The sequence below is a fragment of the Miniopterus natalensis genome, chromosome 6, assembly GCF_054644295.1.
Source record: "Miniopterus natalensis isolate mMinNat1 chromosome 6, mMinNat1.hap1, whole genome shotgun sequence".
Classification (NCBI taxonomy): domain Eukaryota; kingdom Metazoa; phylum Chordata; class Mammalia; order Chiroptera; family Miniopteridae; genus Miniopterus; species Miniopterus natalensis.
In genome coordinates, this window is record NC_142086.1 from 56,824,939 (window position 1) to 56,837,274 (window position 12,336).

Below are 12,336 nucleotides of genomic sequence, written 5' to 3' on the forward strand. Positions count from 1 at the left end.
CCTACAAAATTAGTAGTAATGCAAGACTTCCTTGAATTTTTAGTGAATTCAGGATGGAAAGAGTATTGGGATGAAGCAACTTGGGCCTGAGTTTATCTCCTTTCCTCCAGAAAAAAAAAAAAAGGTAGAATTAATTGAGGAAGGGTCTTGGGATTTAAGCTGGCACTTGCTCAGCCCCTTATATGACTTTCAGAAAGCAAATATGGGAAGGACCTGTCCAGAGCAATGGATGTAACCAGCATTTACCGAGTACCGACTATGTACGTCTCCATATGGATCATCTCCTTCAACCTTCACACCAAAGCTGAGAAGTAGAAACCACGGCTCTAGGAGGAGGTTCCCAAATATAACCTCTGATTGGTCAACATTAGAATATCCTAACATTACCCTGACTCCATGCGGAATTAATAGGAAATTCCTGTTTAGCGTTAATGTACAGGCTGCTTGGTTCATGCCTTCATCTAACCAGATGTTTAACTGTTGTAGAAATAATAACCAGTTCATTCTTTGAGATTCCCTGGAAAATAGTTAAGTGAGGATAATATCTCAGCCAGAGAAAGCATGAAAATGGCTTTTGCTTCCCAGCCCAGGCTAAGGGATTCCACTTAGTCTTTCCCTCTCTCTAATCCCCTTCCCCCAGATGGATAGAATGCAAATCATAGGGCTAGAGGACATTTGTAGATTTGTGCTTGAAATATTTGAATTTTTGTTTTGGAAACCTGTAACCTTTTATTCAGTAAGGAGCATCTTTAAGTAGTGAAATAAGGAAGTGCCTCCAACATGCTTGGTAGTGGGAAGAGGCCCCGTGAAGTATTACAGGAGGAAAAAAAAAATGCAGGCAGATAGAGGGAGGCGAATAGAGGGAGGCAAATAGAGGGATGCAAATAGAGGGAGGCAAAAAGGAAGAACAGGAAGGAGGGAGGGAGGGAGGGAAACAAAAAACAAAGAACCTTCATAAATCTAGATTGATTTTATGACCCAGCTTGAGATGAACTCTGGTAATTTTAGTTGTTTTTGTTTAAAATATCCTTTTGCAGACCCAAAGGAGTAAGCAGACACCTCAGTACCTCCCTTGGTAATGAGACCATCCTAGCAGGTTTACTGTGAAGCTACTGAAGCTTAAACTTCAGGGCACAGTCCTTGCACTGATCCCTCCCAAAACCTTGGGAGCTGGGGAAATGTTTTCCTGTGCTCATGTATACAAGCTTCAAACCACTCAAAATCCAGATCCATGCTTGCATCTCAGGAATAGAGTTCTCAAGAGAATAGCATTTTCATAACCAAATCTTGATTCTTGATAGGTCCCACATTTCCCTAGTAGTGGAGCTTCCCTTCCTTTTAATTTCTCTTTGTGATTTGCAAGGATTTAACCTAATTTGTATTTCATTTGTGCAGATGAAATTATGCAGCAGGAAATCAGGCCCTTATTGGCAGTGGATATAATTGAACAACTTCACAGACAATTTGCCATTCTTTCAGGTAAGGGGCTAACTCACTTGTATTTTTAGATTTTGTTGGGGGTTCTGCTCAGAGGGCCCTGCCTTTTGAATCTTGGTGAACATTATACTTGAGTCTCAGTCATCCCTTAAGTCTCACCCAGACTATACTGAACTGGGGACCATCCAGCTGGAGGAGGGTGGGATCTCATAGATGTCATTCCATTTGCTGTTGGGTGCAATTTTGATGTTTCTCGAGGGTGTACATTTTTTTGAGGTTGTAAAAGAACAGAGCTGACAAGATTTTGAGGAAGAAAAAGAAATAACTACTGACATCAGCTGCCACCATGATGTTCTTCTAAGATACAATCTTAAGAGAGTCTTGGTTTTAAAGGTTCATGAGCATTGCTGAGGTTGGTGGTTCTCTGAGAGATTTCTCTTTTATCCTTAGCTCTTAAGGACTTAATTTTAATACCTTGTTGTTGTTGTTTTTTAATTTTTATTTTTTATTAAGCACTTGATTGTGAATAGAGAGAGGCTAATATTAACAAAAGGCTAGAAATTTTTGGAGCCTGGGCACATTCCTGAAAAGTTGTCATTACTAGATTACTATTGTTTCTTATTCATTTAGTGACGGCAAATAGCAGTAACTGCCTCAGTCTCTCTCCCATTGTTGATCTTCAGCATCTTTCTCTAGGATTTCCCAGCACTCCAAAGTCTCCTCTATATTATGAAGTCTTCATGCCCTTTAGTGAACAGGTAAAATTTATACCAGGAGGAGTGAAGCTTGTTTTATTTAAGTAACCATTTTACTGAGATACAAGGGGCTTGGTTTTCTTTTATCTTTCTTGAATGGGACTTCTTTGGCCCTTTCTTCCTGTTGCATTTCCACGATTCCTCACCAGGTGGCACTCGATGCTTCATTGTGGGTTGTCAAGAGTTGTTTGGAGGCGCATCTTTGCTTCTTCTGGGCATCTGCCTCTCAGGACTAATAATATTCAACAGCAGGAGGTGTCCTCAGTTAACCTGGGGAGTAGAGTGGGGGGAGGAGGGAGGGTCTCTCTGCTCTCTGGTGTTCAGCATTGGTATTCACCAAGAAAGAAGAAAACTCCGCCTACCTTTCTCTGCTTAGATGTGAATAGCTTTAATTTATAATTAACGATAAAAGGTGAAGTCGTTAAATGGTGTAATCATATGCTAATGAATATTTTAGGATGTTTTGGTTCCCTGAAGTGTTTTAGCCCTTCTCTTGGCAAATATTGGTCATACGATTCATATGCTGTTATACTACATCTAAATTTAGCCTTACTAGAAATGCAAATTGTCTTAATTTAGCTTTCTCTGGAACTTCCTATGGTTGTGAAACTACAAAGAGGAAAAATATTAGGTGAAAGCGGATATCCTGATCTAAATTGTTTTTAGTCAATGTCAAGGGGTAGCTCAGTGTCCTTGTTGAAGCTTGGTATCTGTGTGAACTTTAAAATAAGCATACAGGATAGGAAAGAGGGACTTCCTGGAAGGATGACTAATCATCCAGACAAAGCTCACAGGGCTTCATTCCTTAGTGGCTAGTCTCTGAGAGCCCAAGACTCACATTAACAAAACTCACAAGAGACTGGTGTAACCACGATGCTGACTTTCTCTTTACAAGATACAAATACTGTAGTCACATTTGTTCAATACCACGTTCTCTCCCTTGAAACACATTTAAATGGAACGTTTGAATGTAAGCTGAAGATGCTGATCAGGCGTGGACTCAGAGCACCGGAATGGGTTGATGCAATGGTGGTGTCACCGTATCGACTGCTCGCCTCCCCTTCCCTAAGTCTCTCTTTTTCTGTAATTTCTTCATTGATCCCACACCCACATTAATCACACAGTCTGCACTAACCACACCCTACACTGATACCTCTTTCTCAGACATGTGAAATACATGCAAACATTTGTAGTAGTTGCTTCACTTATTTCTCTGAATGTAGTTCCCCTCCATGGGCATAGCCTGGGAGGTGCTCACAGCACTTCAGCTCACACGCCTGTGGCTGGGGCACAGGTTCCCCAGTTGTCTCAGTTCTTGAGTACCTCAGTAATTTTTTGCAGCCCTTCTTGGCCAAAAGCAATACTGAACAGTTAAACAGCTAAAGTCTACAAGTTTTAACAACTTAGTAGCTGTTTGAAAAAATAAATATACATAAATGGAAAAAAAATAATACTAAGAATTTCATTCTTAGGTAACTACAGTGATCTCAAACCTTGGAATCAGACTCGACATCATGACCCTCCCTTCTTGTTCTACACTCATTTTCACACTGCACTTGCCTTTATCCCAGCGGCCACTCCAAACCCACCTTCACAAAGATACAATGCCATTCAAAAGAACTTAGTGCGACTTAATGTTGAAAGTGTGACCTACCTCAAGCTAGTAGCACGTATGATGTGACAGATGCCAACTATTGTTTCCCTCAAAAATTTAAAATATTCATGGTGCTTCTGTGAGTCCACTGTGGTTCTGTGGTTCCTGGCACACAGCTTTGAAACCATGAAGCCAGAATTTAGTCATGTGGCTACATCCAGCTGCAAGGAGATTGGGAAATATGATCTATTCAGTTTAACCTGGTGGCCTCTGCTTCAATGAATTAAATATTTAAATATTAATTTTACATTTTTATTCTCACAAGGATGTCTTATATTCCTGCTTATAACATATCAAAGGGCAGCTTGTTATGCCTCCTTGTAATGATAATAATAATAATAATAACCATAATAACTGTCACCATTTATTGAGTACTTATATGTAACAAGCGCTCTGCTGAGGCACTTTTCATGTTTTTTTAAACCCCCACACGAGGATATTTTTTCCATTGCTTTTCAGAGAGAGTGGGAGGGGGAGAGAGTGAGACACATCGATTGGTTGCCTTCCATGCTCGCCCTGACCAGGGCCGGGGATGGAGCCTGCAACCGAGGTACGTGCCCTTGGCCGGAATTGAACCTGGGACCCTTCAGTCCTAGGGCAGAGGCTCTAACCACTGAGCCAAACCAGGTAGGGCGCTTTTCATATGTTTTCACTTAATTCTCACAATACCTTTTCAGGTAGGTACAAATATTATATATATAACTCCTACTTACGTTAAGTATCTTGCCTAAAATCACATAGAAATTAAGTGGGAAAGCAGGATTTAAACCAGGTTGTCTGATTTTAGAGCTAACTCTCTTAAACCACCATTTTAGCTTTTTAATTTAGTTACTACAAAAATGAAGAGAAATATTATGTATTTGTGTTGGCATTCTTTACTATTCTACCTATGTTAAAATAATTAAATCAATATTGCCTAGCTGTCTTCAGAGGATTCAAAAATCAAATTCTCACAGTACCGCTGAGCAAGCATGAATATAGTTCAGTGTCCCACATTCTACTCTGAAATACTATAGATAGGGGAGGGGAGGCCAGTACACATCTCCCGCCTTGGTACTAGAGTCCTTTACTGCACAGGGGCAACATGAAAACCCTGTGCTAACATCTTGTCCACCCATTTTTGTTGCAGGAGGCCGAGGGAAAGACGGTGCCCCAATCATCACTTTTCCAGAGTTTGTGGGGTTCAAACACATCTCAGACGAGGACTTTCTGAATGTCATGACCTACCTGACTAGCATCCCCAGGTGAGCTGAACACAGCATTCTGCTGCCTTCTTAGTCACTGGCTTTATTCCACGTTTCCCACGTGGCAGGGCTGGGTTCAGATGGAATCTTCCATGAGCACAGCGCATACTGGCTTGTAACTCAGCCAGTTTCTCTTATCCATCAATCACAGACGAGGGATGTGGAATGAGACTAGAAAACAACGATAAATGAGCATCAGTTCTGTTCATACAGTGCACATAGGAGGTACTTACTAAACGTTGTTGAGTGAATGAAATATTGCTGGAACAGCCCTGACCGGCGTGGCTCAGTTGGTTGAGCAGCATCCCACGCACTGAGAGGTCACCGGCTCGATTTCCGGTCAGGGCGCATGCCTGAGTGGCAGACTCAGTCCCCAGTAGGGGCCGTGCAGGAGGTAGCCGATGGATGTTTATCTCTCATCGGTTTCTCTCTCATTCCTCCTCTCCCTTCCTCTCTCTAAAATCATTAAAAACATATTTAAAAAAAAGAAAAGAAATATTGATGGAACAGCTGAAGCTGTCTTTGTTTCTTCAGGTTCATTGCTCTAAATTAAGTTGATTCTGGCTTCCTAGGGCTTGTCATCTGGGACACATGGCCATTGCTCCAGGAGCTCAAGCCATGTTAGGAGTGATTTCATCTATCTCCCTTAAATAAGGAATTTGGGGGCAGATTTTATAGTTGTCATTGAGGCATGCAGCAAGGAAACTGAAAGGCCAGGAATGAAAACTGTTATAATGGAGACCATGGCAGAGATGTTTTGGGGCATCTGCTACTTCCACCCTCTGCAGCCCATGTCTCACCCTTTTTTTTTTTTTTCCTTAAACAGCAGAAGTTTATTATCTCACTGTTCTGGAAGCTAGTAGTCCAAAATCAAGGTGTTGGCAAGCTGGGTTCCCTCTGAGGCTATGAGAGAAGGATCTGCCCCAGGCCTGTCTCCTTGGATTGTAGGTGGCTCTACCTATGTCTCTTCGAGTTGCCCTCCCTCTTTGTGCATCCATGTGTCCAAATTCCCCCTTTTCATGAGGACACCAGTCTTATTGTATTAGGGCCCACCCTAATGAATTCATTTTAATTTGATGACCACTGTAAAGACCTTATCTCCAAATAAGTTCACATTTTGAGGTACTGGGGGATAGAACCTCAACATATGAATTTTGAGGGAAACACAACTTAGTCCACAAAGGGAATGTAGCAGGTCTCACATCTTTATGCCAATTGAGTTAATAAATACCCAAGTCTCCAGGGGATGGATTGTGGCACAGAGTTCATATTGGTAACAATCATTTTACAGTCAGAGATAGAGCTGGGGATTCTTAAATAGCGCTGTGTCCACTCTCCAGCAGAGCAAAAGGCCCCCTCCCTCTAGGGGTTTGTATTGCTTATGATTACTTAACTGCTGTGTGGTTTGGAATTTAGATAAGAGCTGTGTGTGTGTGTGTATGTGTGTGTGCTGTTGTGCTTGCTTTCCATCTGCTGCTTATGATTTAGAGGTCAGTGCCAGCTTTGTGACTGAAGGACCACCCGGAGATTAGGAAGTTGATTAGTTTGCTTTAACCAAACTCACTCCAAAAGATTATTTTTGTTTTTTCACCCTTCTTACTTTTGGAGATAAGGCTATGGGTTTATTTGTAATGCACTTCTCCAAAGTTTATTACTTAAATTCTGTTTCACCATTTCCCTCCCTCCCCTCCTCCCATCCCCGCATGCGGTGTGCATTAAAATACTGGGCTTGGCTCCTGCTGTTCTCTCTGCAGGAACCCCTTCCCCACCCTTCTAGGCCCAAGTCTACACATTCATCAGCCCTCAGTCTGATGTAATTTCTTCAAGGAAACCTTCCCTGACCCCAGTTCTGCTCTTCGAGGCTCTTTATTTCCACAGAGCCCAGAGCTTACCCCTTATAAACACCATAGCAGGTGGGAATGATTTCTGCCTCTTCCATTAGACTGTGAACTACTCAGGACCAGGGGCCAATGCTTCCTTTTTCATTTTCTTTTCATCTGTAGCCCTCGCACAGAGTCCAGCACAGAGTAGGTTCTCAAGAAGTAATGTTGGTCGAATTTCCAGTTCTGATATGATTCGTTTCAATCTAAAGGTATTTTTATAGGGTGAGAAGGACACTGACAGAGAGAAAAGAACCCCATTCCTCACTCCTGCACTGACTCCCTGGGTTATAGGGGGTTGAATTTGGTCTCCCTCTTTGGCTCAGTTGCATCCGAAACAGTCACCCATCAGCTTTGCACCGTCTCCTTCTGTGAGGAGCAGCAAGGAAGACAGTGAGCAGGGAGGTGGGCGACAGGTGGACGTCCCCACCCATTATATTTGTTTCAATCTCACTGTTTAATTTTACTAAATCCCTGGATGCAGTCACGTGCTAAACGAAGCGGGTAACTTTCACCTTGTACTTGCGACCTTTTCCGAGTCTCACTGAGGGTCGTACATTGCATGCCATCGGAATCAGGACAGAGAGAAGCACCGAAGGGTAGAAACCCTTAACAAGGGGCTACTGTTTGGGCCTGATTTCTTTTTTCTGCTCTGTGTTCCTTATATAATTGCTGGTAAACTTGGGAGTATTTTTCTTTCTTCGAATGCTGTTTGTCCCTTGAGATAGAGTGCCTGCTTGACCTGTCACCCCCTTTCGTCTTCCTAGCATGTGCTCAGACCCTCTCGCTGCCCACCCCTTGGTTTCAACATAAAACAGAGACAAGGGGGAGGCCTGAAAGGGGAACTTGACCTTATTGTCCAGTTCCCATTTCAGGTTCCTATTTGTCAAAATTCACATCTTCCTGAATATTATGGTGGTTACCAGACACCAGAGCCCTTCGCAGGTTACAAAATGATTATAGGCAGTTAGCAGAGGGTCATGATATAGAACCAGGAAGAACTGGTATGGTCAAAGAGGAGAGTGCCAGGATCCTCAGGCCATACAGCTCCTTTCTTGTGCTTTCTTTAGGTTTGCTTAATTTTTTGGCATTTTTTGAGTTGAAAATTATATTTTTGTTTTTTATTTTATTGATATAAATGTTTAAGATTATGATTTTTCTCTGATCTCTTCTTGTTCATAATTGTTTGGAGAGCTATGTTACAGGGTTTTTGTTTGTTTTTTGTTGTTGTTTTGTTTTTTTTTTCGCTTAATGACTAATGTTTTGGAGGAATTTTCATTATCTAAAATGTTTTTATAAAATAGACTTTTTAAAGAGCAGTTTTAAGTTCACAGCAAAATTGAGTGAGAAGTTCAGAAAATTTCCATCTATTCCCTGCCCCCCAAGGCAAACCTCCTCCACCATTAACATCCCACACCCGAGTGGTACATTTGTCAAAACTGATGAACCTACCTTGACACACCATTGTTACCCAAAGTCCATAATTTATATTAGTGTTCACTCTTGATGTTGTACATGCAATGAGTTTGGACAAAAGTATAATGACATGTGTTTACCATTGTAGTATCATACAGAATAGTTTCACTGCCCTAAACATTCTCTGCTCTGCCTGTTCATCCCTCCTATGTCCCCAACCCACCCCCAACCCTTGGCAACCACTGATCCTTTTACTGTCTTCATAGTTTTGTTGTTTCCAGAATGTTATATAGTTGGAATCATAGAGTATGTAGCCTTTTAAGATTGACTTCTTATTATTTGTACACGCAGACCCAGGGAAAAGTCCTGAGACTGAAAAATCTAATCCACAATGGAGGGCAAGGAAAGACTGAAGAAAAAGGCAGGCCACTCCAGTCTGGCACTTAGCAGAGTTTATTAAGAAACTTAAATATGAGGCGCATCTTGAGCAGTGGCAAGACAAACTGGATATCCTCAGTGTTATTTGGCAGGTGCTTAAGAAGTATATAAAACAGGGCAGGATGGCTGGGATACTAGTGGTTGACCCATCCCAGATAAGGGAAAATGCCTTACATGCTGTCTGTAGCAGGGCAACAGCTTCTTCTAGGAACCAGCACACCATGGGGTGTAGGGGAGAGGTCGGTCAGATAGTCTCTAAGGGGATTTATAGGATGCAATCTCTGTTATTGCTTTACAGGGAGCAATCTCTGGTCTGGCCCAGATCTGGCACATGTGTCTGACAGATGTCGCATTGTGCAATGGTCTTTTCTGCACTTCTTTCTCTTAATAATACATATTTAAGTTTCCTCCATGTCTTTTCATGGCTTGATAGCTCATTTTGTTTTAGTGCTGAATAACATTCCATTGTCTGGATGTACCACAGTTTATCCATTCGCCTGTGGAAGGACATTTTAGTTGCTCCCAAGTTTTGATAATTATGAATAAAGCTGCTATAAAGACCCATGTGTGAGTTTTTATGTGGATATAAACTTTCAGTTCATTTAGGATAATACCAAGGAGCACGATTGCTGGATCATATGGTTAGAGTATGTTTCATTTTGTAAGAAACTGCCAAATGGTCTTCCAAAGTGTCTGTGCCATTCTGCGCTCCCACCAGCAGTTCCTGTTGCGTCACGTCCTTGCCAGTATTTGGTGTTGACAGTGTTTTGAATTTTGGCCATTTAAATAGGTATGTAGTGGTATCTCATTGTTGTTTTAATTTGTAATTCTTTAATGAACATGTTGTTAAACGTCTTTTAATGTGCTTGTTATCTGTATACTGTATCTTCTTTGGTGAGGTGTTTGTTTTGGTTTCCTGCCCATTTTTAAATTGGGTTGTTTTTGTTTTCTTAGTGTTGAGTTTTAAGAGTTCTTTGTATACTTTGATTAACAGTTTTTTTTAAAAATCAAGTATGTCTTTTGCAAATATTTTTTCCAGTTTATGACTTGTATTCCCATTCTCTCGAAGCTATAAAGTCTGGATTTTTATTTTTTTTTGCTCTCTTTATAGTCACACTCTATAGATGAATACTGCTTGCATCTCTGCATTTAGTGGACAGGATTGGTTAGTTTGCGGTGGTTTACAAGATTCCTAGTTCAATAATACCATCTTCTGTTAGTATATCTAAATGCAATTTCTTTTATTTATGGCCTTAAAAATTTTTTTTTGGAAGTTAAGGGAATGAGTTTGTATCCTTGATTTTTTTTTTCTTTTTTCTGTCTTACAGGATTTACATCTTGCATCTTTTTGCCTTTATCATAGTCACTACTTCTTTCATTTTCTTTTCTCTTTCAGAAGCTTTACTTTTCATGGCTGCCTCTTTGAGCCCTCTTCTAGTTTAGTGCCCTGATTTACCAGCACCATTTCTCAGTGGCTTTGCACTTTGGGTGGACTCGCCCCCCCCCCCCCCCCCCCGCAGTGGTTTTATCTTAATTCCCACTTCTCTTGACACTTGCTATGAATTAATCTGGGTTCTTCAGAGAAATAGAGCCAGTGGCAGATACATGATAATTTTACGTTCAGTTTGACTTGACTGGGCTAAGGGAAACCCAGATAGCTGGTAAAATGTCATTTCTGGGTGTGGCTGTGAGGGTGTTTCTGGAGGAGATTAACATTCAATTGATGAAGCGAGTAAAGCAGACGGCCTGCTCCACGGTGGGTGGGTATCATCCAATCTCTTCAGTGCTGCAATAGACCAAAAAGGTGCTTGAGCTGAGACGTCTTTGGCATTATTTTCTCATGTTCTTGATTTAATCTCATGTTTTGTTCATCATGGCCCCTAAGTGTACAAAATCTACTGTTAATGATGTCAGTAAGAGGCCACGTGGTGAATGATTGACCTGGAAACAAAGTGATTAAGAACTACAAAGTGGAAAACCAGTGATGGTTATTGCTTGTCAGTCAGGCATGTCCCATCATACCATAGCTAAGACCTTGAAGATTCAGGAAGAACAAAGGGACAGAAGCTGTTAAAGGATCTGCTTCACTGAAGGAAATGAGACTAACATGAATGGGAAGTGACTGTCAGACATGGAGAAACTTCTAATGACCTGGATTGAAGACCAGACACAGAACCATGAAGGCCAAAGCTAAAAGTTTGTTTGTAATGTTGAAAGGAAAAGTTGAACCTGACTATGACATTGAATTTACTGCTAGCTCTGGGTGTTTTAAATGATTCAAAAATTGTTACTCATTACATAATGTGAAAGTGAGTGATGAGTCTGCGAGTGCTGATGTAAAGGCAGATGAAGAATTTTTGGAAACTCTAGATAAATTGATTATGGAGGATAATTTCTTGTCAGGGCAAATTTTCAATATGTGGGAAACTTTTCTATCCTAGAAGCAGATGCCTAAAAGGACTTTCATCCATAAGGAGGCCAGATCGATGCCAGGTTCCAAGGTTTTTTAAGCACAGGATAACAGTTGTGCTTGGAAACAATGTTGCAAGCTACAAATTGAAACCCTTGGTAATCTGGCATAGTGAGAACCCCAGGACCTTCAAACATATCAGTAAGTTCACACTGCCAGTGTACTACAGGAGCAAGAAGAAGTTGTGGATAGCACTCCATTGATATCAATGGATAGATCATCCAGACAGAAAATCAATAAGGAAACAGTGGTTTTAAGTGACACATTAGACCAGATGGACTTAACTCATATTTTTAGGATAAATCACCTAAAAGTAGTAGAATATACGTTTTTCTTAAGTGTACATGGAACATTTTCCAGGCTAGATCACATGTTAGGCCACAAAACAAGTCTCAGTAAATTTTGGAAGACTGAAACTATATCAAGCATCTTCTCTAATAATAATCATATAAAGCTAGAACTTAGTTACAAGAAGAAAACTGAAGATCACACAAACACATGGAGGCTAAATAACATGGTGCTAAACAATGAGTGGGTTAACAATGAGATCACAGGAAAAATCAAAAGATACCTTGAGATAAATGAAGTTGAAAAGACAACAACCCAAAATCTATGGGACACACACAGCCAAAGCAGTTCTAAGAGGGAAATTTATAGCAATACAGGTCTACCTCAGGTAACAAGAAAAATTTCAAATAAACAATCTAACTATACACCTGATGGAACCAAAAACAAAAAAATGAGAACAGCAAAGCCCAAAGTTAGTAGAGGGAAGGAGATAATAAAGAGCAGAGCAGAAATAAAGTAAAACAAAAAAAACCCCCAAAATAAAAACAAAAACAAACACACACCACACAAAACAGTAGAAAAGATCAATGAAGCCAAGAGCTGGCTCTTTGAAAAGATAAACAAATAGATAAACATTTAGCCAGACTCATCAAGATAAAATAAAAAGATAAAAATCAGAGAAAGAAAAAAACCGTATGATTTCACTTATATGTGAAATCTAAAAGACAAAATAAGTGAACAAACAAAACAGAGA

At 40.6% G+C, this 12,336-nt stretch overlaps 1 protein-coding gene across 1 annotated transcript in view; it reads left to right on the top strand.

Moving 5' to 3' along the window:
• Nucleotides 1–12,336, top strand: part of MCF2L2 (MCF.2 cell line derived transforming sequence-like 2) — a 149,299-nt gene that overhangs the window by 24,434 nt on the left and 112,529 nt on the right. The window contains exons 2-3 of the mRNA XM_016218026.2: nt 1,396–1,479; nt 4,976–5,090. Coding sequence (XP_016073512.2) covers nt 1,396–1,479; nt 4,976–5,090 — 199 coding nt within the window. The remainder of the gene's footprint in view (nt 1–1,395; nt 1,480–4,975; nt 5,091–12,336) is intronic.